General features: G+C 45.1%; 8 protein-coding genes across 8 annotated transcripts, besides 1 other annotated feature; 5 read left to right on the top strand and 3 right to left on the bottom strand.

Annotated features, from left to right (window-relative positions):
- Positions 1-1,846: part of a repeat region (Identified by RepeatMasker using a combination of RepBase library and repeat library created with RepeatScout) that runs on past the window's edge.
- Positions 1,847-2,119: 273 nt separating this feature from the next.
- UA08_00808 (hypothetical protein) lies at positions 2,120-2,996 on the bottom strand (the record flags this gene model as incomplete). The annotated part of the gene is made up of 2 exons (XM_020260655.1): positions 2,120-2,706; positions 2,762-2,996. The coding sequence occupies 2 exons, from the start codon at positions 2,994-2,996 to the stop codon at positions 2,120-2,122; spliced, it is 822 nt and encodes a 273-aa protein (XP_020124096.1).
- A 1,757-nt stretch (positions 2,997-4,753) lies between these two features.
- On the top strand, positions 4,754-6,050 carry UA08_00807 (hypothetical protein; the record flags this gene model as incomplete). Its single annotated transcript, XM_020260654.1, has 3 exons — positions 4,754-5,050; positions 5,194-5,341; positions 5,428-6,050. 3 exons carry the CDS (start codon positions 4,754-4,756, stop codon positions 6,048-6,050), a joined length of 1,068 nt encoding a protein of 355 aa, XP_020124089.1.
- Positions 6,051-7,063: 1,013 nt separating this feature from the next.
- UA08_00806 (hypothetical protein) lies at positions 7,064-9,767 on the top strand (the record flags this gene model as incomplete). Its single annotated transcript, XM_020260653.1, has 6 exons — positions 7,064-7,218; positions 7,284-7,353; positions 7,421-7,437; positions 7,492-7,562; positions 7,623-9,520; positions 9,579-9,767. The coding sequence occupies 6 exons, from the start codon at positions 7,064-7,066 to the stop codon at positions 9,765-9,767; spliced, it is 2,400 nt and encodes a 799-aa protein (XP_020124090.1).
- A 409-nt stretch (positions 9,768-10,176) lies between these two features.
- UA08_00805 (Glycogen phosphorylase) lies at positions 10,177-13,243 on the bottom strand (the record flags this gene model as incomplete). Its single annotated transcript, XM_020260652.1, has 8 exons — positions 10,177-10,581; positions 10,649-12,414; positions 12,476-12,553; positions 12,613-12,716; positions 12,771-12,832; positions 12,889-12,924; positions 12,989-13,001; positions 13,065-13,243. 8 exons carry the CDS (start codon positions 13,241-13,243, stop codon positions 10,177-10,179), a joined length of 2,643 nt encoding a protein of 880 aa, XP_020124087.1.
- Positions 13,244-15,238: 1,995 nt separating this feature from the next.
- On the top strand, positions 15,239-16,107 carry UA08_00804 (hypothetical protein; the record flags this gene model as incomplete). The annotated part of the gene is made up of 3 exons (XM_020260651.1): positions 15,239-15,269; positions 15,326-15,489; positions 15,565-16,107. The coding sequence occupies 3 exons, from the start codon at positions 15,239-15,241 to the stop codon at positions 16,105-16,107; spliced, it is 738 nt and encodes a 245-aa protein (XP_020124088.1).
- A 1,466-nt stretch (positions 16,108-17,573) lies between these two features.
- On the top strand, positions 17,574-18,555 carry UA08_00803 (hypothetical protein; the record flags this gene model as incomplete). The annotated part of the gene is made up of 4 exons (XM_020260650.1): positions 17,574-17,996; positions 18,066-18,186; positions 18,253-18,415; positions 18,465-18,555. 4 exons carry the CDS (start codon positions 17,574-17,576, stop codon positions 18,553-18,555), a joined length of 798 nt encoding a protein of 265 aa, XP_020124093.1.
- A 779-nt stretch (positions 18,556-19,334) lies between these two features.
- UA08_00802 (Guanine nucleotide-binding protein alpha-3 subunit) lies at positions 19,335-20,615 on the bottom strand (the record flags this gene model as incomplete). The annotated part of the gene is made up of 5 exons (XM_020260649.1): positions 19,335-19,613; positions 19,672-19,801; positions 19,855-19,983; positions 20,042-20,387; positions 20,489-20,615. The coding sequence occupies 5 exons, from the start codon at positions 20,613-20,615 to the stop codon at positions 19,335-19,337; spliced, it is 1,011 nt and encodes a 336-aa protein (XP_020124094.1).
- Positions 20,616-23,134: 2,519 nt separating this feature from the next.
- Positions 23,135-24,704, top strand: UA08_00801 (Mitogen-activated protein kinase hog1; the record flags this gene model as incomplete). Its single annotated transcript, XM_020260648.1, has 8 exons — positions 23,135-23,190; positions 23,258-23,305; positions 23,368-23,598; positions 23,661-23,760; positions 23,824-24,180; positions 24,244-24,322; positions 24,390-24,573; positions 24,635-24,704. The coding sequence occupies 8 exons, from the start codon at positions 23,135-23,137 to the stop codon at positions 24,702-24,704; spliced, it is 1,125 nt and encodes a 374-aa protein (XP_020124091.1).
- Between the last annotated feature and the right edge of the window lie 417 nt (positions 24,705-25,121).

Genomic DNA, 25,121 nt, shown 5'->3' with positions numbered 1-25,121 from the left:
GGCCACCTCCGCCCGGAAACGCGTTCTATATGAATTTCTAATCACAATTTTCAACCCAAAATAATAATTATATATAAAAAAACTAATTACTAGTACAATAAAGGTATTAAGGCCTTCTATACCCAAGAATACTACACTTACTACACTTAAATTAGCGGCATATGATTGTTTATAAGACTAGCAGCTTAGACTTAGCTAGAGTAGTAGTAATATTTTAAGATATCTTAATCTAATTTTATATAAATATCTAAACTTCCTTTCTAATAATTCCTTACTTATATTCTATCTACTTTCTAGATTATTTACATTTTTACTTCTTCTTCTTATATATAGCCTATAAATTATGAACTTCTTTCCTTAAAAGTATAAAGCTATTTATAATTATTTTATATATCTTAAACATCCAATTAATTACTTCATTAATTAAACTTAATAGGCTTTCTATATACTAGCTTATATACCTTTTTATTATATTTAATTAATATTTAAATTAATATAGATTTTAAGATATTTATAAGCAGAATAATTAAGTATTACTTAATTAACTTAGAGAAGATATAAAAGTCTTAAGCTAAATAGTAAATTGTTAATAGACTTAATCTAAATTATATAATATTAATCTAATAGCTATAAAACCCTTCTAAATAATCTTAGCTTTATATATTATTATATAAGCCTCTAGAAATATAATAAGAAAATTAATTTTATTAATATAATTAAATCCAAGCTTTATCTATTACTTAATAAGCTATCTATATTTCTGCTTTATAACTGTAAAATAGCTAACATTAAAAAGCTGTAAAAAATAAGAGGAATATAAAAGTATATAGACTAGAATAATATTATTCTTAATATATATATAGTTAAATTCCACAGTTAAATAATTTCTATAACTATTAAGAATTAGTATTTAATATCTTCCTATTATATAGCTATTTATAAAAGAAATAAAGTAATTTTAAAGCTAATCTATACTAATATTATTAATTATCTATCTATTATTATTAATATTAATTTTCTAATTATCTAAAAGAGTTTTAAACTAGTTTTTTTATATATATTTTATTACTTTAAAAATTATATATAAAGATAGAGTCTATCTAATAGAATTAACTATCTTAATTAAAATTATTTATTCTTAATTACTAGATTATAATAGCTTTAGATAAACATATTAATTACTTTTAATAATAATCTTTATAATTATATAGAGTCCTATAACAAAACTAGTCTTATTAAAGTTATAGATATCTTTTAATAAGATACTATATTCTAATATAATTTTTTATATATAGTTAAAATATTCTTAAATTATCTTTAGATCTTTATATTTAATATATTTATAATTATATCTTTAAAAAAATTATAATTTGAGCTTTGAGCAATATTAAACTAGATTATAAATCTATTTTTTTTTAACTTATTAATTTCTATATTAAGAAAGAAGATAATTAGCTATTTCTTATATTATAAATAGCTAGGAAGATAATCCTTATTTATCTAAATCTAATATCTATCTAATAAGTAATTCCTCTTCAAACTAAATAAATTTATAATTATTAGTATATTTTATATATTTATATTGTATTCCCTTCAGTCAGTCTTAAAGAATTGTATAAGAGATAATATAAACCCATACAGCTTCATAAATACTTTGAATATTCCTATTTTTTAAATTAGAAATAGTTAATTAAATCTTTCCTTCTAATTCAGCTAATTTTGAAGGATTTTTCTTGCGAATTGGTGACATATTGACGTGTTGAAGTTGTAAGATCGAAATAGAACGCGTTTCCGGGCAGAGGTGGCTGGGTCGCTTACATGGCCGGGTGGCTTACCGGTTACGTTATAGAGGATTGCTTATGTAATATGACTGTATAACTAACAACTAACCTTTTTCAGTTATGGTTCTAAATACAAGAATTGAAAATTATTTGCAACCCTCAGGCATCCACAATAATCTGGAATCAACAATCAGGCCACAGTTAATTGATAGAGAGGGAATTCAACTTCTATCCTGAGTGGTATATAATATTAGTTTGATAGATGGAAGAAAATCCCCCAATAGTAGTTCTCTTCCCTGTAGCAGGCCTGGCTAACAAGTGCAGGTGGAACGACATGGTTATACCTGATCCTGCCTCCAAACCATCCACGAGAATGCTATTGCGTATTTGATGCCAGCAGCCACCCACAAGGAGACAGACAGGCTTCCGCTAGCCTTTGTAATCCAGCCACCGGATATAGCACCCACAAGAGTCAGCAAAAAGGCGATAACGCGCCTGTCGCGTTTGACATTTTGGAGTTTAAACAGGCTCGGGTCTGACATCAAATCACATAGCAAACTGGTAATGACAACTGTCGGCACCTCATTGAAACCCAATGCACGGCTGGCCACGATCTGTCCAGCAGATTGGAAAGCTAGAAGCACGATTGGCACCTCGTTGTCCCAATTGAGAGGCTCACCAAAGGTGGGCGCAGCTTGCGAGACTACTCCGGCTTGCAGAAGAGCAGCAGTAATGAGAATGAGACTTGCTTGAACAAAGAACGACCCAATCAAGGAAAGACGGGCTTTGGGCCCAAGAATTGAGCCGATGCGAGCAAAGAACAGAGCACCGAGCGCAAAGCAGACAATTGAAGTGATAGATCGAGCCCACGCGTAGGGCTGAGTATCCTGGTTTGAGGTACCCAGACCAACGAAGATAGTGTTTCCTAGATTGAGGTAAGAGAGATTTTCCTTGTCCAGTCCCGAACTCATGAGACATACCTGTTTGCATCGCAACAAAAGTGCCATATACTGTATACATCTGCCTTAGTTTCTGCTTCTGGTCTTGTCTTGCAGCAACGCAACACAACGCAAGGTAGAACTCACCGTCAAAGACGGAGCTGTCCAGAAGGCCAGAGGAGAAACAGCAAGCTAACAAGAGTATGTCCGCATGTTGGGTGGTGATTTTGTTTTTCCAATACGGAAGCATTGCTTCGTTCTTAGAGACGTCGACCATATTGACGATCAGTATGAGAGAGAGAGGAGGGCCAGAAATGCAAAAATTTTTCTCACGCAACAGCGGCCGACCGCGACGAGGGAGAAATGAAATGGAGATATGAGGCTTCACCGGGAGGTAAAGAGACTCTGCTCCGGCCTTTTCCAAGACTCTGCCCAGTGCCCAGCGCTCAATGCTCAGTGATGTCTGTTCGTGCTGGACGAATAACTGAGGCAGGCAGCAGCCGAGCCTATAGGGAGCAGTCCATTATTAATCACGAATTTATGCGGGAGCCCGGAGAATCAAATCGCCCCGGGGCCCACCCAGTCTTACCCTTTCTCGGCAGATGCACTTCCCCTCGGCCCGCGCACTTTAGACTTGGTTGATATCTCTCTCTCTCCCTCCCCACCCCCTTGTATCTGTTTCTCTCTCTCCATCTGGAGTCCGAGTCAAAATGCACCGGGGATACCAGTGCGCTGCAGCAGCCAAGCAGCCCTCTACGCCCGTGTATATACAATGCTTCCGAGCACGAGAAATAAATGTCCGACAGAACTCCAGCAATCCCGGGCCCGTGAAGTCGATTCACGAAAAACATCCCGAATAGGCAGCCTGGTCATAACTACGAGCGTGGCTTAGCTTTCGCTACTTATATTATATGTATTATATACTAAGCTATGATACGGGAAAGCCCAGGTCCTTCGGTCTGCAGACGGGGTAAACGTCTCCTCTCTCTCTCTCTCTCTCTCTCTCTACTGCAGGCCGAGATTGTCTGCAGCAAAGTAAAGGCCATGCACAACCGGAGAAAGTAACCTCTCGGCAATCTTGGCTTGCCGACACGAGGTCTCTGTTGTTTTACCGATAGCTATTCGATCAGGACCATTCATTCTTAAATTGATCGTGCATTAGCAGTCCATAAAATGATTTTCGCAGGGTTACATGCATTGCAAACCCTGGTCAGTATTTAACCTTCTGTGATGGCCCAGACGAATAGCTATCATTTGGGTTCCGGCCCTGTTTACCCCGGGGGCTGAAGATTGCGTATCTCGGACCCTACCCTTGTCCTCTGCCAATGGCCTGGGTCCATTATTATCAAGGTTCTTGTCAAAAACCGCTGCAATCGAGTCTTGTCCCGCCGAGGAAGGAGAGATCATTATCCCAGTACAACCAAACCGAAGAACGAAGTATTTGCCCCTCTTGCCGGGATCTACCCAACAGCCCGAGGTTTTATCTATCAACAGCATAGCCACCTTCCTCTTCCCATAGTCTTCTCGTGACAAGGAAGCCATTCGAGGAAAATTACCAAGTGCATGAAACCAGACTATCGTGAAATGCCAATTTCTGCAAGCCGGGAGAATCTTTTCAATGAACAATGCAGCTGGCTTCATGCCAAGATCAGGAGTGGCGATTGTCGTCTTGGTATTAACAAGATTGAGAGAGGGGCGAGTGGACGAAAAACATCCCGGAGCTGACGCTACCTTGCTATTATCCTAAAAATGTGATTGACATACCAAGCCATTTGCCCTTTGTGCCGAGATATTCCCCCTCCGGGTGAATGAGAAGGTGTGGTTCATCTAGATGAAGCGAGCGTGGACGAATATCATGGACTGCCAAGTTATGAAATTCTTTGTGCATGAGGAAAGTATAAATATTCCCCTCAATCCTCGTAGAAAGGTTAGTCGAGCCATCTACAAGTCATTTTGCTACCAATACCATATCCGGTTGCTTTCTCTTTATTTCTCTATTTCTATTTTTCTTCAGACTAAGTCCCCAGACTAAAGATGTTTGACAAAGACCTTACAGTCGTAGAGAGTGTTGTCCCTGTGACCTCCTCTCAAGATTCCCCCTCTTCGACTTATCCCAGCAAGGGCTCCATCACAATCACCTTTGATGACAATGGCCAGTTCAAGGTCAATGGGACCAAGAAAGACCCTCTTGTTAATCTTTACGTTATCCCTGGCGCCTCGAAGCTACGCCGCATTCTCAGAGATACCAATGAGTTAATTGTATGCCCTGGGGTTTATGATGGGCTATCTGCTCGCGTTGCAATGGAACTTGGTTTCAAGGGCATGTACATGGTATGTATGGCATTTTCTTCTGCCTTGCTTTATTCAAGAACTCATGGGATATACAAATATCTTCCTATTGAACCTGCAATCCTTTCGGTTGGGGGGGTGGGTGGGGAGACGGGAAAGACACTGGGAGCTGACATGATAGATAGACTGGTGCTGGCACCACGGCTTCTCGCCTGGGAATGGCTGACTTGGGATTGGCCCAACTTCATGATATGAAGACAAACGCGGAGATGATTGCGAACCTGGACCCTTACGGTCCTCCGCTTATTGCGGACATGGATACTGGCTACGGTGGTGAGTGTTAAACAAAAAAAATCTCCTTACGCTTCCTTCTCTTGACCATCTTTAATGTTAACGATTTTTCCCCCAACAAATTTTAGGCCCCTTGATGGTATACAAGGCCGTGCAACAATACATTCAAGCTGGAGTTGCCGGATTCCATATTGAAGACCAAATCCAAAACAAGCGCTGCGGACATCTTGCTGGCAAGAAAGTAGTTGACTTGGATGAGTATCTCACGCGGATTCGCGCCGCAAAGCTCGCTAAGGACCGCATGCACTCGGACATTGTGCTGATTGCGCGAACCGATGCCCTTCAACAGCACGGCTACGACGAGTGTATTCGCCGTTTGAAAGCTGCCCGCGAACTTGGTGCCGATGTTGGTCTCCTAGAGGGCTTCACTTCCAAGGAGATGGCTCAACAGGCGGTGCATGACCTTGCTCCCTGGCCTTTGCTTCTGAACATGGTAGAGCACGGCGCGGGCCCGGTGATTACCACTAAAGAAGCGGAGCAGATGGGTTTCCGTATTATGATTTTCTCGTTCGCATCAATCACTCCCGCTTACTTGGGCATCCGTGCGGCATTCCGGAGAATTCAGACCGACGGCATAGCTGGCATTCCTGAGGGGTATGGCCCTAAGAAGGTGTTCGAAGTGTGTGGGCTGTCGGACTCGGTGAGGGTGGACAATGATGCTGGTGGAAGTGGTTTCAAGAATGGAGTTTGATCGTCTAGCATTTTACGTTGTATACCTGCCATCCGTGTGCATTCTGCCGTATGAGTTGTGCTTTGGATGCAGTCATTAGTACAAGAATCTAGCTTTTAGGGTACATACTACATAATTCAGTTTTTGCGTCATGTCAGATCAGATGAGATCAGATGCAAGGGCGCTAAGCCCCATAGCGTAAGGTGACATACTCCACTTCCACGGCGCCAGACGCAGTTGCAGCCAATCAGACCCGCGCTCTGCCTACCCAACCAAAGAGGCAACTTCCGCTTACGGTTTGGCGCGCAACCGTGGCTCTGCTGCTGTTCCGCCGCCTGAACGAAGCCTTAGAGAAATGGCATCCTCAACTCAACAACCTTATCAACCAACCTCTTCAAACTGCCTCCTTTTGTTCTTTTCGCGAACGCACCTTTCTTTCTTGTCTGCTTGCATCTTCTTGTTTCTTTCTGCTCCTTCTTTTTTCTCTTCTCTCTTGACCGGTCCCGTCCTTATATAAGAATAGACCTCTTGGCACTCGCAGCTGTTGCATCGGCATCTGTCACTGTTTTGCAGCCTATTTACCAGGAGCAACCGCACTGTCCCGACCTTTTGTAAGTGAAAGCTTCTTCAGAAGGCATCTGCAATTCCCACTATTCGCGTCACGACCTTTGTGTCGCCGTTTTTTCTTCGCCCCAGGCACCCTCGACAATTATACGTCTTAAGCATCACGCCTCCATGGTTCCCTGCCTACGACCCAGACAACCCACCCCGCAAACTCAGTCAACAGCCCATACAAACTTTGGATGTGCCAAATAGCTTGCTCGCGTCATGTTGAGCTTGCGATTATTTCTTCATCTTGTTCTCTTTTGATCATTTTTCTGCCTGGAGTTCCCCGCACTTCACAAGCCTCTCTGCGTGCGACTTCTTTTATGTCTCAGTTCTTCTTCGCTGCCTCATACCTTGCTCTACACTTGTCTGAGTTTTTGATTTTGCACCTCAACCCTCTCGATTTGATTTACTTTTCATAGAACGCCATGGTGCTAACCGCTGCCACTGCTGCCGCTCCTACAGCTCCTACAGCTCCTCCTCTCCGTCGATCAGAACGTTTGACAAGGGCCTTGACCCGCTCTACCAAGAAGATACGGACGCATACTATGGCGACCCCTCAGAAAGATGATATCCAAGACACGTATGAATCCCCCGATCTCTCGCTGGCCGAGTCGACCGTTCTGTGTCGGCTAACATTCTCTACAGATGGTCTTTCTTGGAGCATGGCATCAACAGTGTGATGCTGAAACTGGAGGAAGGCGTTGACATGAAGACAGTATGTAACTTCAGATGAGAGGTTTCTGCTTTTGACGCTGAGCTAACTTTTTTGTTCTCTTACCAAGTACATGGCACTTTACACGTACGCTTCCGCTTTCGAGAATCGATTTATATTTGAAAGCTAAATGTCATCTAGGGCGGTCCATGACTTTTGTACATCACAAAAAGCTGTTGGTAACAGCGGAGGTCTCCAAGCTCTCAGGGGTGGTGCGTTTATGACTCATGGATATGATTACTTTAAACTCGTGCGTACTAATTCTCAAACAGCCCATCTTCTCGGCGAGGAACTTTACAATCTTCTGGGACAATATCTATCGAAACATTTAGAGAACGTTTATCAAGCCTCCGAAACTCATAGCGAAGAAGCTTTACTGGGCTTTTATATTCGGGAGTGGGATCGGTATACAACAGCCGCGAAGTATGTGAACCATTTGTTCCGCTACCTGAATAGACACTGGGTCCGACGAGAGATCGACGAAGGCAAGAAGAATATCTACGACGTGTACACACTACATCTAGTCAAATGGCGCGAGGATTTCTTCAAGCGAGTTCAGGAGAAGGTGATGGCTGCTGTTCTGACTCTCGTGGAGAAACAACGTAATGGCGAAACAATCGAGCAGTCACAGATCAAGAGCATCGTGGACTCATTCGTTTCACTTGGCTTGGACGAGAATGACAGTACCAAATCAACCCTGGAGGTTTACCGGCACTACTTTGAACGTCCTTTCATCGACGCCACTCGTGTCTACTATGAGAATGAATCTCGCCAGTTTGTTTCGGAGAATAGTGTTGTAGAGTACATGAAGAAGGCGGAATCGCGATTGGATGAAGAGAAGGCCCGTGTTGGCCTGTACTTACACCCGGATATCACCAAGCGATTAACCGAGACATGCCTGGATGTTTTGGTCACCACCCACTCCAGTCTTCTCCGCGACGAATTTCAAGCCCTACTGGACAACGACCGACAAGACGATCTGGCTCGTATGTACAGGTTACTCTCGAGAATAAAGGACGGTCTAGACCCCCTCCGCTCCAGATTCGAAAAACACGTTCGCAATGCAGGCACTGCTGCGGTTGAGAAAGTTGCTGCAGATGGGGAGAATTTTGAGCCGAAGATGTATGTGGATGCTTTATTGCAGGTTCACTCTCGATACCAGACACTGGTCAATGCCGCTTTCGCAGGCGAATCCGAATTTGTTAGGTCCCTCGATAATGCTTGTCGTGAATTTGTGAATCGGAATTCCATCTGCAAGACCAGTTCGTCGAAATCGCCAGAGTTGCTGGCACGCTACACAGATTCTCTATTGAAGAAAGGTTCCAAAGCTACTGAAGAGTCTGAGTTGGAGGAGATGCTCAACCAGATTATGACGGTTTTCAAATATATTGAAGATAAGGATGTATTCCAGAAGTTCTACTCGAAAATGCTTGCAAAGCGTCTTGTCCACGTCAGTTCCGTGTCCGATGATGCTGAAACCAGTATGATCAGCAAGTTGAAGGAGGCGTGTGGTTTTGAGTACACCAATAAATTGCAGCGCATGTTCCAGGATATCCAAATTTCCAAGGATCTCAATGCCAGTTACCGGGATTGGCAAGAAAAAGTCCACGACGAAGAAGACCGAAAGAAGATGGTGGACCCTCACTTCCAGATTCTGGGCACAGGATTCTGGCCTCTCAATGCGCCATCGACAGAATTCATACCGCCGACAGAAATCGTCAAGACAGCAGAAAGATTTCAACACTTTTACTTTGACAAGCACAGCGGTCGTAAGCTGACATGGCTGTGGCAGTTGTGCAAGGGTGAAATGAAGGCCAACTACATCAAGAACACCAAGGTTCCATATACATTCCAGGTGTCGACGTATCAAATGGGAATATTACTTCTTTATAACGAGCACGACTCTCTCGACTTTGACGAGATCCAAAAGGCTACCAAGCTAGCCAATGAGGTCCTCGAGCCGAATATTAGTCTGCTATTGAAGGCCAAAGTCCTTTTAGCTAGTCCTGAGGGATCGAAGCCCGCCCCGGGAGTCTCATTCACTTTGAACCACAATTTCAAGCACAAGAAGGTCAAGGTCAATCTGAATCTACAGATCAAGTCAGAGCAAAAGACCGAAGCCGACGATACCCACAAAACGATTGAGGAGGACCGTAAACTTCTTCTACAGGTATGCCTCTCCCTTTCTCGTTATTTCACTTTCGTTCTCAGTACTAACAACCATCCAGTCCGCAATCGTGCGAATCATGAAATCACGCAAGAAGATGAAGCACGTCCAATTAGTCCAAGAAGTAATCCAACAAGTCAAAGCACGCTTCCCACCCAAAATTCCAGACATCAAGAAGAACATTGAAGCTCTCATGGAAAAAGACTATATTGAACGGTTGGACAATGACGAATTGGCATATATTGCATAAAAACAAACGGCAAGATTCTTTTAAACCCAACAACAACGAAATAATGAAAGGGAAACAAATTGTCTCTTTCCTTATTTTCCCTCTTTTTTGTTTGCAATTCAAAGCGTGGTATGATGATTATTTCTGAACATTTCGTATTTGATATCTTTTTTTTTCTCCAATCATTGGGTAGGTAGTTACTAGTTCTAGTTTAGGTGGTATAGGCTGGCAAGCAGGCGGATGGGAAGGTAGGGTTATCTATCGTAGATACAATCAAGCAATTCATTCTTTCTTTTTATACTAATTGGTTATTCAAGAAGATAGGCAGTTATAAACTAGTTGCTATCATTTTCTTGTTAACTAAATAACTCACTAATCAATAAATAACCATAAAATGAAGAACGACGTATGCCCAGTTGGGTAAAAAAAATTACTCGAGTGCCAGAGGCTCCACGTTCCAAATACTCTCTGCATATTCTTCAATCACCCGGTCCGACGAGAAAAACCCCATGCGCGCCACACTACTTATCGATTTGGCGATCCATTCGTCCTGCTTCCCAAAGTCCTCATCAACCAACTCCTGTGTCATGAGATACGAATTGAAGTCATCAGATACTAGATAGTAATCTCCATGGTCAGCAATAGAAGCGATTAGTGCCTCGAACGATTTCGGTTCGCCGAACGTGCCGTTGCGAATTGCTTCGAAGACTTTGGCTAGGTCTTCGTCTAGGGTGAAGCCCTTGTAGCGATGGCTCGCACGGATTTCTTCCACGTTTTCGGCTAGGTTGCCAAAGAGAAAGATGTTGGATTCGCCGATTTCGCGGGTGATCTCGATCTGTGGTAGCGTCAGGAAAATATGCTAAGGGCATACATGATGAATTGAATTAAATGCAGTAACTCACATTGGCGCCATCACATGTTCCAATGATCAGTCCTCCATTGAGCACGAATTTCATGTTGCTTGTGCCACTCGCTTCTGTACCAGCTGTTGAAATGTGCTCACTTATATCTGACGCCGGGATTATAATTTCGGCTTTGCTTACGTTGTAGTCTTCAACGAAGATTACCTTGAGCAAATCGCCAACGTCTTTGTCGTTATTCACAACCTGGCCCACCTTGTTAATCAGATGGATAATAGTTTTTGCCATCCAGTATCCAGGAGCAGCTTTGCCTCCAAAAATTGACACTCGAGGTACCACGCTCTTGCGTGCTTCCGGTGTCAGGGATTTGATCTTCAGGTATCGGTGGATTACTCCGAAGATATTAAGCTGCTGTCTCTTGTACTCGTGGATCCGCTTTACTTGAACGTCAAAGAGCGCTGTTGGATTGATAGTATACCCAGTCGTGTTTTTGATGTGTTTAGCGAGCCGCACCTTGTTCGCTGTTTTGATCTCCACCCACTCTCTGCGAAAGTCTTTATCATCAACGTAGCGTTCAATGCCGTCCAAAAGTGTCAGGTCCTTCAGAAACTCATATCCACCCAACTTTGACGCAATTAAGTTGGATAGTCGAGGGTTTGCCTGATGCAGCCACCGTCTGGGCGTGATGCCATTAGTCATGTTAGTGAACTTGTCCGGGCCATATATCTCGACAAAATCTTTAAATATCGTAGTCTTGATCAAATCTGAGTGCAGTTCCGCCACTCCATTGACCTTGTGAGACCCAATAATAGCCAGGTACGCCATGCGGACCGCCTTGGGCTGAGACTCTTCGATAATAGAGACCCGAGTTAACAGATCCCGATCACCGGGGAAATTCTTTTCCACAAACTGCAAGAAGAACAAGTTGATGTCGTATATTATTTGAAGGTGCCGCGGCAGCAAATGCTGCATGAGAGGAACAGACCATTTTTCCAAGGCTTCTGGCAGGACAGTATGATTGGTATATCCGAAAGTATCGACGACAATGCGCCATGCTTCATCCCATTCAAGACCTTCTATATCAACCAAGATCCTTTGCAACTCGACAATGGCGAGGGTGGGGTGAGTATCATTCAGTTGAATTGCAACCTGGTCTGGAAACTCGAGCCAGGCACGCTTTGTCTTTTTGAATCTGCGCACAATATCATATAGAGAAGCTGCGCACCAAAAGTATTGTTGCTTCAAGCGAAGTTCTTTTCCGCGGTCGAGATTGTCATTGGGATAGAGCACAGCAGAGATCGTCTCCGCCCGTTGCTGGTCAGAGACAGCACTTTCATATTCACCAGCATTGAACTTTTGAAAATCAAACTCGCCACTGCTTGCTTTGCTCGACCACAAGCGCAAATTATTCGTAGTTTTGGTACCATATCCGGGGATTGGAACGTCGTATGCAACAGCTTGAACGATCTCGCCACCATGCCAATTGTACGTCAACCTGCCGTTCTCATCTTCCTGTTGAACAGACTGGCCGTGAAACTGGATATCAACTGTGATATCATGGCGTGGAAATTCCCATGGATTGAAATCTAGCCAATAGTCGGGAATCTCTACCTGGTAGCCGTCAATTATCTCTTGCTTGAAGATACCGTACCGGTAGCGCAACCCATAGCCCCATGCTGGATAGTTGAGTGTAGCGAGACTGTCAAGAAAACAGGCGGCCAAACGACCAAGACCACCGTTTCCCAGTGCTGCATCATGTTCCTGGTCAATGACGTCTTCAATTCTGAAGCCGAGGTCAGATAGACCGTCTATATAATAAATAATTGACTAATTAGCCTTGATTGGTTTATGCTCCAGAGTGGACTTCACCTTTTGCGGCATCCTTTTGGCCGACATTCAACATAGCATTGTCGAGAGCACGACCCATCAAAAACTCAAGCGACAGATCTGCAATAGTCATGATTATCAGGCTTCAAAGTCTCAACATGGGTCGTGGTTTTGCTTACAGTAGACGCGCTTTTGATCTGCAAAGGTCTGACGTTGTTGTGTTTTGTTCCATTCGATAATCAACCTATCCCGAAATGCCAGCGCCGTGCCGGAGTATGCCGCCCTTCGAAGTCCTCTCAGTCAGTTTTGGTGGATGTTGGTGGGTTAAACCACCTACAAATCATCACAATTGAAGAGCGAACGAGCAAGAGTCGTTTCAACATGGCGAACGAATTCTCGCTGTGAAAGGAGGTAATTAGATTTGATTGAGACATAACAAGTGATGGCTGGAATACCTCGAACTCGTCCTTCGTTTCAAAGCTTTTGGCCGACTACACAGCGAAGATTAGCGCCTGGCGTGAAGAGGTCTTTATATACTTGAGGACGGCGGCATACATGTTCCTTCCATCTGTAGTAAAAGAGTTCAGCCGGGAGGTCGGTATATTGACAACAGCAAGAGAACGGGACTTACGCCGCTCTCAGAGGTTCTGGAATGCTGGCCTCGACAGCCTTGATTTCGGCCGGGCCAAAGCCAGTAAATGTCCTCTTGTGCTTGGGACGGCTGAAACCAGGGCCCACGGGACCTTGCAGTTCCGCTACGGGAACACCGATAGATGGTCTTCGTTCACGAGCTAAAGGTTTGGTAGACATTTCGAGTTTGCAGCTTCCTTTCTTTTTTCTTTTTTTTTTTTGGGCAGTTATTCTCTGGAATGAGAAGCAAGTCAAACGGATAGATTATAAGTCGAGCAACAGCTTATGGAATAAACCACACGCTAGTAGAAGCAGAATAATCGATAGAGGCAGGTTCTCCCGAAGTCGTCAGGGTGAATTCCTTGAACGAACAAAAACGAGGTCGGACGAGAGGGAGGGGCAGAGATACACAATTATATAATACATCAGCAGACATACAGGGAAGGTGCCCTGTGCACGGCCACCTTCCCTGAAAATAGGATGCAAGCAGGAAGGAGCGACCGTTTAAAAGATCGTAAGATCATTGAATCATAATGCATGTGGCGTGCACGGTACTAGTCCTTCTATGTACTAGTAGTGCGTGGCCGAGCCCGGTCTAGATCGGGGTCGCTTGTGCGGGGGTGGAGACTTGCTCTTATATTGTACGTAGACATAATCATTTTAGATAGGTATACTTCGTTTGTCAAGATGGAGATGTTTCCCTGTAGGTTGTTGATAGAAAAAACTGTCATCATCGGGGGAGCCAGGAGACTATAAACTCTCTAGCAGCATTGAGAAGCTCGTCAAGTTTGACGAATCCGGGGGCTACCATCACTTTTTATATATGGATGATTACGAAACCAAGGAAACAGAACTACAGATCAGTCTCAGAATGATGCTCGATCAAGAAGGAAGCTTGGCGGTAGAAACGAAGTGGCAAGTCTCAGGACGCAATGTACAGTTCCGCACGTGGCAGAACTTACCCATGCCCTCATCTCAAACTTGATACATACGTTTTGACTTGCCCTGAGTTATATGGCTATTCCTGTAAAGATGGAATCCTTGATAATACTTGCAGCTATTGTCGGACGAACTACATCAATGCCAGTTGTGAATCCTCGCGTCGCCGCGACGATTTCTTCAAAATGAGCACGCAAAAGCGCTTTGGCAATAATACTAACGAGGCCGACGAGGAATGGTATCAGCAGACCGAAACTGCATTTGAGAATCTGCCGGACAACTCAGCCATTCGTGGAGACTGTGCGAGACTAGAATGGGAACTTTCTCCCGACTATGCGGATTGGCGCGCGCTTAGTCCCTAGCAGTTATTTGGAGACTCACTCACGCAAGATCAAGCCCCTGTACTGCTGTAGTCGGGTATGTTTTGGTCTTCAGTAAAATGCAGCAGAGCTATGCTTGACTAAATAATACACCCGGTTATCGAATGATCGCAATGCTATTCCATCCGTCAATGGGGGAGAAAAATACTTAAAGCTTAAAGCCCGGGATGGCGCCATTCATGCCAATGCTTTACTCTGTTAGTATTCACCTCGGTTGACGGCAAATTGCAGTATTTTAATACTAGCCAGTATTATATTCCTTTCAACATTAGGGTCCTATTATAACAATAACAAATGGTACTAAATTAAAGGCCCTAAATGGCACATTCACATAAAAGCAGACTCTGGAATAACTCGCCGCGAAGTAATCATATAGTTACACCAGAGAGCGCCGGGGTTGAAATAAAGCCCGAGCGCGGCAATGTTTAGTCAGACAACGCCACGCGATCTCAGTTTAAGTTAGTTAGTTAGGTCATGACAATTGAGGTTAAGGGTGAACGTTAAATTAGCGACAAAACCCGGGGTCGTCTAATCAGAGCGGCGGTATTATCCCTGGACCCGCATCGAAATAGTTGATAGGCGACAGCTGACTAAGATGCTTTCACACTTCTCAACTTTGCCCTAAAAGTGCTTTATAATCCATTGTACTTGGTTAGCTAAGGATTTGAGTATTTAGCACGTTAAGGTATATTTGCTGTATCTGTATTATAGTTAAATTTTTAGCCCTGACAGTGGACTCTTCTGATTATCCTGTACGGGTCTATAAAAGGTGGGCCAAATATTCAGTTAAAAGTCTTGCCTTTTTCACCTTCTGCCTATCCTTCAAAAACAGTCACTTACCTACCATCTTCCCACTATGACTGCTGTGTTAATCACAGGTGCGACGGGTAAGCAAGGGGGCTCGCTCATTAGGAGCCTCCTCTCCCGCAACGCCTCTTTCGAGATCTTGGCCGTTACGCGGAATCCGGCATCTGCATCCGCCCTGAAACTCAAAAGCTTTCTTCGAGCATCAAGCTTGTTGAAGGTGACTTGGATAACCCGGTCGGTATCTTTCAGAAAGCACAGAGCCTCACTTCAGCCCGTATCTGGGGAGTCTACAGTGTGCAGGTAATCAAATATGCTCCTCTATCGGGCGTAGGAACCCCAGATTAACCAGGCCCGAATATTAACTAAACAACACAGGCAGCCATTGGCAATGCCAAAGAAGAATCACAAGGCATAGCCCTTGTCGATGAGGCGATCAAACAGAATGTCAAATTCTTTGTGTATAGCTCCGTGGACCGTGGTGGCGAGAACCGTTCGTTCAACAACCCAACCAAGATTCCGCATTTCATCAAAAAACACAACATTGAACACCATCTCATTGACAGGGCAAAACACAGTGGGATGGACTGGACAATCTTGAGGCCGACGGCGTTCTATGAGAATCTTACTCCGGACTTCTTTGGCAAGGTCTTCTCGACATGTTTCAAGATGTCCCTGAAAGGGAAGGCTCTTCAGCTTGTTGCTACTAGTGACATCGGATACTTTGGGGCTGATGCTTTCCTCAATCCCGAGCAGTACAAGGGCAAGGGAATATCCCTGGCGGGCGATGAATTGACCTTCGACGACATGAAGCAGATCTTTGCTCGGAAAACAGGGCAAGATCTGCCTATGACCTTCAGACCCATTTGCTCCTTTTTCATGCTATCGGAATTAGAGCTTTACGGTTTTGAATATGGATAACGCATGGGCCTCTTCTCACCTGTAGGTATGATATACTTCACAAATGGCCAGATGTTGTGAAATTCGTTCCGAAAGATTGCCACAGGCCACGCGGATGACGATGCGTGCCCTTGGTTCTTAGGATCAATCGAGCCCCCGAAGCATACAGATGGCAGAACTATTTTATTGAGAATGCGTTAGCAACTTTTCAAGTGGAAAAGATGTGTCTTCGAAACTATTTACCTGTATTAACCACAAAGCTCGGCTGGAACTCCGTCACCCACTGCCAGATCGCCTGTTCCCCAAATGTCTTGCTCGCAGCGTATAAATCAACCCCTGTCTTGGGTGTTGCAGAGGACGTTTCTCTCTTGACTCTCTCTATTACTTTCCCATTCCAAGTGTTGACAGTAATCCGTGCCAACTCTTTTTCGTCGTGCTCGAGGAAAGACGAGAACACAGCAGCCTCGGAGGAGGAAGTGTATACAAATCGCGTCATTTTCGGTTCCTTAGCTGCACTGACGAGGAGGTTCTGATTCATATTATTTACACTCTCAATAATATCTGTCGTCCCGCTGAAGATAGTCGCCACGTGAGTTATACCAGAGATACCTGGTACCGTTGAATCAGATCTGTTAGCAAGAATCTGCCCTCCGGCGTTGAGAGATACCTGCCTTGAATGGCATGATCAAATGCTCCAGGACAAGTCGCGTCCTCAACTTGTGCCAAGTCAAACTTGCAATTCTTGTATTTCTTTTCGAATAGCTCCTTCACCCATTAGCTCTTTGATGGGTTTCGAACGGTTCCGCGAACATTATACCCTTGAGCGAAGGAGCTGATCAGCTATATGAGAGGCAATGTGGCCATTGACGCCAGTGACTAGAATCCAGGAGCCTTGTGGGATCGCAAGATTCTCAAGTATAGGCCCAGCCATGTCTGTGGTGTTTCTCAAGTTGTTTTGACTGAGCTACTCCCTAACAATCCTCCTCGCTGCACTTTTAGAAGGTTAACCAAGTTTACAGTAGCGGGACTTGAATAAAGATAGAATAGCATCGCTCAGCTATTATTAATTTGGCCTTTCCTTGAGCCCGAGCTTTGATTTATCAACGACGGTTTGGAAGATGTAACCACATTCGGCACCTTGCTTACTTCTCCTACAGATGCTCGCCCCGAATCCTACAAGCAAGCATTTACATACCCTAAAGGAATCCTTGGGTCGCCCGCCAAAGCACAGAACATAGTTCTTCCATATTTGAATGTCTTACGGCACAATACCTCTCATTAGCTAGCACACCAGTTTGCGAAGTCCAATGGTAGTCATCAAGGTTGGTCTCGGGGTTATTTTACCGCCCGAGATGATTAAGCGATTGCCACTCCCTGGAATATAAAACATAAAACTACATATAAATATATGAGCTCGGGGTACTTTCAAGGCCGCTTTTCAGGAATTGAACCCTCTTCGACTTCTAATAATCACTCGACATTCAATTATGGCGATCATCACAGTTGGAGTGGCTGGAATCACTGGCAAGTTTTCCAGACGTCTTGTCTCTCACCTCCTCAAGCAGCCTGATGTTACCATCCGGGGATATTGCCGTGATCCCAGCAAGGTGCCAGAGGCCATCTCGTCGTCGTCGCAGGTCACTCTGTTCAAAGGCGATGCTTTAGACAAAGACGCGGTCAGCACGTTTGCCAAGTCATGCGTCGTGATCGTGTGCTGCTACCTCGGTGATGACAAGCTCATGGTGGATGGACAAAAGTTGCTAATTGACGCCTGCGACGAGTTTGATGTACCTCGTTACGTTGCCAGTGACTGGGCGCTGGATTATACCAAGCTCAAGCTCGGCGAGCTGTTCCCCAAGGACCCGATGATTCATGTCAAGGCCTATCTTGAGACTAAGAAGGTGCAAGGGGTCCATATCCTTATTGGAGGATTCATGGAACCCATCTTCAGCCCATTCTCCAATATCCATGACCCTTAGTCCCACACTTTCCGCTTTTGGGGTTCAGGCGATGAAGTGATGGAGGGAACAACTTACGACAACGCCGCAGAGTTTACCGCTGCGGTCACGGTAGATGAGAAGGCGACTGGTGTCGTGAAGTGTGAGTTTTTTCCTTTATTTTCTTCTCTCTGTTTGACTAGGCTTCTCGTTAATAAGACACCAATAGTCCTTGGTGGCCGGGCTACAATCCACGAGATCGCAGCGTCTTTCGAAAAGATCTACGGAATCAAGCCTACCTTACAAAGTCACGGCTCCCTTGACGCCTTGTATAAAATTATGTACGAGAAACGCGAGAAGAATCCGGCGGATATCTATGGTTATATGTCGCTGTAGGTGTTATTAACCCCCTCTGCTCGAATCACGGCTGATATTCTATAGGTTCTATTATTACTACTGGGTCAATGGCCAGACTTTCCTTGGTACGGAGCTAGACAATGAGCGATACGCAGAGGTCAAGCCCATTAACTGAAAAGGCTTCTTGGCCCAATGGCCTTTGGAGGCGTTGCCCACGGCCTTCTTTGCTCTGAGCGCCTGAGAGGATGAAGCAAACAATAATCGGATCAGAATCAAACTAGAGTGGCTTCAAATCATTGTTTGGTTTGAACAGTATGGGCTGAACTTATAATATGTTCCCAGATAATATAGTCACTACTAAACAGACAAATAATATCACGCGAATTCCCACAGGGACAGACGCAAGGCACGGAACAGGTATAGAAATTCTCATAAAAAGTCAAAACAAAGAGGGAAAAGGGAGCAATGGGCTGTAAATGTCTCCTGCCATAACAACCATGCTATATCATAGCGCCAAATAGACAAAGAAATAGAAACAAAAGCCAGGAGAAAACATAAATGAGAACCCGAATTATGCTCCGCATCCAAGAACGCCATTCCATAAGGGTAAATAAAAAAGATCGAAGATTGTTGGGATATCAATGGTAATAAAGATTATCTTGAGTTCAGGTGATGTCAGTATGAAATAAGAATAATGAGCCCGTAAATCGTTACTGGGCTGCAGCGGCGGATGAAAGACGACTGAATGTAAATGGAAACGTGACGCTGCTTGACATAAAAAGGTCGACCAATTGGATTGCATGAAAAGCGAAAGTAGAAAAATGAGGATATCATCAAAGTCATAGAATACCGGAGTCTATCAACGCGTTTTGAAGGATAGTTTCTTTCACGGCGGCGAAAACAAGTCGGATATTGGTTGTATCAGTAGCTTGAGTGAGGCTAGAAAGAACACAGTCAGCGGACAGGAAACAGAGAAAGGATAAGCTTGACGTACTGAGGATATAGATTTAAATGAGCCCGGTTGACCTGGTTAAACCTCCACAAAAGGTATTTTGCCGCCCTGTTGACATCGTTTCCCCCAGAGTAGTCTGGGAAGTAATTGCTCAAAGGTGATCGGTCGAGCTTCTGTCGGAAAAGATCGACCTTGTTCAGGAACAAAATAATACTTGTGCGCATGAACCACCTGGAATTGACCACCGAGTCGAAAAGAACCAAGCTCTCCATCATTCGATTCTGCATTAACCCATTAGTTATAGTACGCCTACGATCGCGTCATGTCAGGGTCTCCTACCTGATTGCTTTCTTCCAGCAAGACTTGATCGTATTCACTTAGTGCCACGCAAAAGATAATTGACGTGACATTTTCGAAACAATGGATCCATTTCTTACGTTCGCTCCGTTGCCCGCCAACGTCAAACATGCTATACCAATGTCAGAACCACACAATAACTGCCGACGAAATGAGAAGTCATACTGTATACTCAGTTGCCCCATGGTAAATCTTGTCTCGTATATTCCTGTCGTCTTTGTACGAGCGCGAAGCACGTCGGCTTCGTTCGGGATGTAGTCATCAGCTGTTATCCGCTTTGCATGCTCAAAAAAGCTACCACGCTGTCAGCAAAATCCCTGTCTGCACACAGGTGCATGATTAAAAGACATACTAAGGTGCAGAATCCATCAGGTAAAATTCGCTTTGGTGTTCCATGACCGAGGCTGTACAAGGATCATTCCAGATGTACGTCACTGCATCGCCAACTTTGGGATCCAAAGCTATGGTGGGATCGGGATCTATGTTGTACTCCGAGATATATGTGACGAAGTCCCGCACTCTCTGGCTCGCAGGCTCCATGTCGAAATAACTATACGCTTGAATCAAGGCCTTGGCGCAATCAAGAAGATTCTTGTACACGGTCAGGCGGTAAAGTGTAAGTTCTTCGACGCTATATCCATTTTGATGGATAATCTTCATTTGCTTGACAATGGTCGATTTTCCACTTTCGCCAGAACCTGCAGAGTTGAGTGAGTTAAGATAAGCAACGCATTTTCCGCAATGAAATGAAGGAAAAGAGCAAAAAAAAAAAAAAAAAAAGGAAGGGCGGGAAACCTACCAAGTAGCAAAATCTTGCATTCTCGTCGTAATCGCCGCGAATCCTCCTCTAATTTCTTATCGATCATCTGACTTCGCTTCTTCTGTTCGACGTCCTGATTGGACTCGGAGCTAAAACAGACGCCCATGGTGACCGGGAGTGTTGCGTTGTTAAATTAAAGAGCAAACCCGCAACCCCCAGTCGGAAGCACGAACGAAGGCGAATCAAGCAAAGCACAGCTGATGCGGACGTGTGTTGACGCCAATCCACCGGATTCCGAAGTGTCGTTTCGAGGATCCGAACTGTCCAAGGCCGGCGGCGATGGCTCGAGGCCACGAGGTGTGTGATGTTGTCCGGATTACCTTCTCTTTGATTCAACACCGGTGCGCCCGAAGAATATCTATAGTATAAATCGATATATAGGTATATAAAGGATACTGGTTTGCGAAGTGGGCTGTGATCTGTTCTCCGTCGAGTGCCGCAAATAATAGCTTCAGTGCTGGGGGCACAGCGGCGTGACAACGGGGGATGAAGCCAGCAAGCAAGCAAGCTGTCGTTGTTCGCAATCAGCGGCGAAACGATGCGATGGGCAGCGCGGACTGAAAGCAGGGTGGTAAGAGATGAAGGTGTGGTTTGATGGAGGTGGTTGTTAATGTTGAGAGCTCGGACGGAGGAAAGGTGGGAAGTAGAGCAGGGATAGGTTAGTTGCTACGGCGGGTAGTCCACTCACGTATTCAACGTGTAAGCCTAAGGAAGGTGGCTATGGCTGACGGTCCGCTCGGTTAGCCTAACTATTAGGAGAGAGGGGCACCGCTTTTTGCTTCGTTCGTGATATATTCAGCTTTGCTAGTCATGTCGGCGCGTAAATCGCCGGGGCTCTATGCACCTATCTGCCTTGGTGGCCCGGTATTGCTATCAAATCGTTACAATACCCAATACCCAATACCTAATACCTATACAAAGTTGCTTTATACTCGTGCACTAATCCAGAGAGTGGAAGTTCACTCCGCGAATGTACGCTTGCTTCGGCCAAAGTGGGCGCTGCCGGCGGTTCGGGGGGTTTGATGGTAATGGCTACTAGTTGATCCTGAGGAAACAATACCCAATACTAATTGATAACTGGTCAACAATTCTAGCTAGCTATTTGTTGCAGAAATACATATATGGTCTTTGTCTAGTCAAAGAAACGAAGGACATGGCCAATCTATGTAATACGAGTAATACAGAGCCACTGCGCGACTCACGTGGGACTGCGCGGCGGGGAAAGCGAGACCATAGGCCAATGAGAATGGACAGATACGATGAGTAATAAGGGAAAATTACATACATTGTACAGGGATTACGCTGCCGATCCCTGTGCACAGCGTAACTAATTCAAGTTGCATTGCCTCTTTCGTTACGAATTCCAAACAAATACGTATATGTATGTACGGGGTAGCTATACATTTAATTATGGCCATTAGTCAGTAACTAGTTTGTTATATAGTGTCCCATTCCAGCAAGTTCATACATCAACGTCTGAAACAGTTGCGCCCCGAGAGGATCTACAGTCGCATGTGCGACATACATGAGTTTGTCTCTTCACGGTTTCAGCTTAGCTCGGGGCACTGACATGCGTAGAATATATTTATACATGGACCTAGGTGAACTGCATCGATCGCCTATTCGTACCCCAGGTCACATGACACAGCCAGCAAGTGATGAAACACAAACTAATGAATTGAGTTTCGACAGGAAGACGAGGTTGATTGAATACAAGATAGAAGGACGGATCGTGGCACGAGCACATTCTGTTAGTGTTAGTATTACTATGGATTTAGTCCTCGGGCAGATTGAACGTGAACTGCATCGGTATCTGGCCGTGGAACGTAGATGAGCACAGACCCTGCCGAATCTGGGCGGGCTTGCCAGCCAGGCAAAGGCTGCGTGCTGCCAAATCGCAAGATTGGGACGGTTGTCTATTTTTGGATTCCTTTTTGATTGGCCGCGCACGTATCATCGTGGTGTTGTTGTCATTTGAGGCGTAGTCCAGTGCAAGCCATACAAGGTGATCGCGCCGAACAGACAGTCACCCAGCACATGCCTAAAGGTGAAGAGAGTACAAAAATTGCCTGCGATTCCAAGGATATCCAACTTGGGCGACGAAATGGATGTAGTCTCGACTTCGAGCGGCCGGCCAATCAGCAGCCGCAGAGGTGCCTGGGGCCCACGCTGCTTGACTTTTCCGGGGGCTAAACCGCATTGGGGTGGGCGAACAACGTCATTCTTGCTGCTTCCTGGGAAGGGCTTCTTCTTCGCTGGGAAAAACCCGCTTGCCGTTGCCGCAACCGCACCTTCCCCCTCTCCCTCTGCTGTGCTGCCCACCCCCACCACCTTCCACCGCTTCACACCTTGTGACTTTCATCTTCACCTTCACCTTCACCTCCCCTTTTTATCTTCTTCGTGTTCATCGATCGCGTCGTCGTCTCTCTCGCCCCGAAGCGGTAGCAATCCCTCCCCCGCACCCTCGCTCTGATCTAATTCAGCTCCAATTATCCACGCGCAGGAGCAAGAAGAGCCAACATAGAAATCAAAGAGCGCGCGCGCAAAAGACTGCGTGTGTGAACAGCAGGAAGCTTATATTCTCCCGTCTCGCAGCACCACATCTAACCGACCAACGCGCCCATCATGGCGGAGTTCGTGCGTGCCCAGATCTTTGGCACAACCTTTGAGATCACCAGCCGGTGCGCATTGCCCCCTCCTGCAACCGTTGCTGCGACGAAGGAACTGGAAACTGACCAATTTTGTTAGATACACCGATCTCCAACCTGTGGGAATGGGTGCATTTGGCCTGGTCTGGTATGTACATGTGGTGCGGCCTTAATTTCTTTCACTGCGACGTGAGACTGACTGAAAATAAGTTCGGCGAGAGATCAATTGACCGGTCAACCGGTGGCTGTTAAGAAGATTATGAAGCCGTTCAGTACGCCGGTGCTCTCGAAGCGCACATATCGAGAACTCAAGCTGCTCAAGCATCTACGACATGAGAATGTGAGTGGAGCCCCTCCGTTTCTCCGCCGACCTGAAGATATTGACTCGTTGTCTCAGGTCATCAGCCTTAGTGATATTTTCATCTCTCCATTAGAAGATATGTATGTTGACTTAATCCCGCCCGCCGAGATGATGTTTTGGCTAAATGATTTCCGACCTCTAGCTACTTTGTTACCGAACTGCTGGGCACCGACTTGCACCGACTCCTAACCTCCCGACCCCTCGAGAAACAATTCATCCAGTACTTCCTCTATCAAATTTTAGTACGTGGCAGCGCGCTCTTTCCAACTTGTAAATTTCCGGATTATGCCTTCTAACAATCACAGCGCGGCTTAAAATACGTTCACTCCGCAGGTGTCGTCCATCGTGATTTAAAGCCCAGTAATATCCTCATTAATGAAAATTGCGATCTGAAGATATGCGACTTTGGCCTAGCTAGAATCCAAGACCCACAGATGACCGGATATGTGTCGACGAGATACTATCGCGCCCCCGAGATTATGCTTACATGGCAAAAATACGACGTTGAAGTTGACATCTGGAGCGCTGGGTGTATATTTGCGGAAATGCTCGACGGAAAGCCTCTCTTCCCTGGAAAAGACCACGTCAACCAATTCTCCATCATCACCGAACTCCTAGGCACCCCTCCGGACGATGTCATCAAAACCATCTGCAGCGAAAACGTGCGTACCGCATCATGAGTGTGCTCATTTCTTGGGGAGTGGGAAACACTGACATTCTCCTAGACTCTCCGATTTGTTCAATCTCTGCCAAAACGAGAACGGCAACCACTTGCTAGCAAGTTCAAGAACGCCGATCCAGCAGGTATGTCTTAATTTCCTCTTCGGAGTCTCGCGTCACAGTGTAAAGACAGACGCTTACGAATTCTTAGCTGTCGATTTACTCGAGCGGATGCTTGTCTTCGATCCGAAAAAACGAATTACGGCAGGTGATGCGCTTGCCCATGAATATCTATCTCCATACCACGACCCTACCGACGAGCCAGTCGCCGAAGAGAAGTTCGATTGGTCATTTAACGACGCCGACTTGCCAGTGGACACCTGGAAAATTATGATGTACGCAAAAACGTATTGAATACGCTTTTTCCGATGCGTGACTAACTAGCTCTACGCGCAGGTACTCGGAGATTCTGGATTACCATAACATCGACCAAGCTGCCGATCCCACCCAAGCTGGACTGCAATAGTTCGACGGAGCTACTCAATCTAAAACCTCACACCGCCTTAGGATACGTCGAAACACGAAGCGATCTACTACATATATGTATATGGAAGCCACCACGGTGTTTGGTTTTCTTGAGGCCTTGTGTTATTTTACTTTTTCGGGGCAAGCATTTGGCATTGCTGACTTCCATACACCCCGACATGCGGTCAGCAACACAACATTAGTAACACCAATTCATGTCACCCTTTTCTGTTCACATCATGAGCCCGTCAACCGGTGTCAGAATATGGACAGAACATTGAAACAACAGAAGATGTAACCGTCGCCTTGTCTCAACCGAAGGCCCTCGACTTTTCCTTTTGAGGTAACCTGATCTGTGTCTCTTGATAATCGCATTTGATCAAGAACAGAGGTTATTTTACTTTTCTTGATTGTCTCT

The sequence above is a fragment of the Talaromyces atroroseus genome (genome assembly GCF_001907595.1).
Source record: "Talaromyces atroroseus strain IBT 11181 chromosome Unknown scaffold_0, whole genome shotgun sequence".
In the NCBI taxonomy this organism is placed as follows: Eukaryota; Fungi; Ascomycota; class Eurotiomycetes; order Eurotiales; family Trichocomaceae; genus Talaromyces; species Talaromyces atroroseus.
The sequence above is the reverse complement of the archived record's forward strand: the minus strand, read 5'-3'. Positions and strand labels throughout refer to the sequence as shown.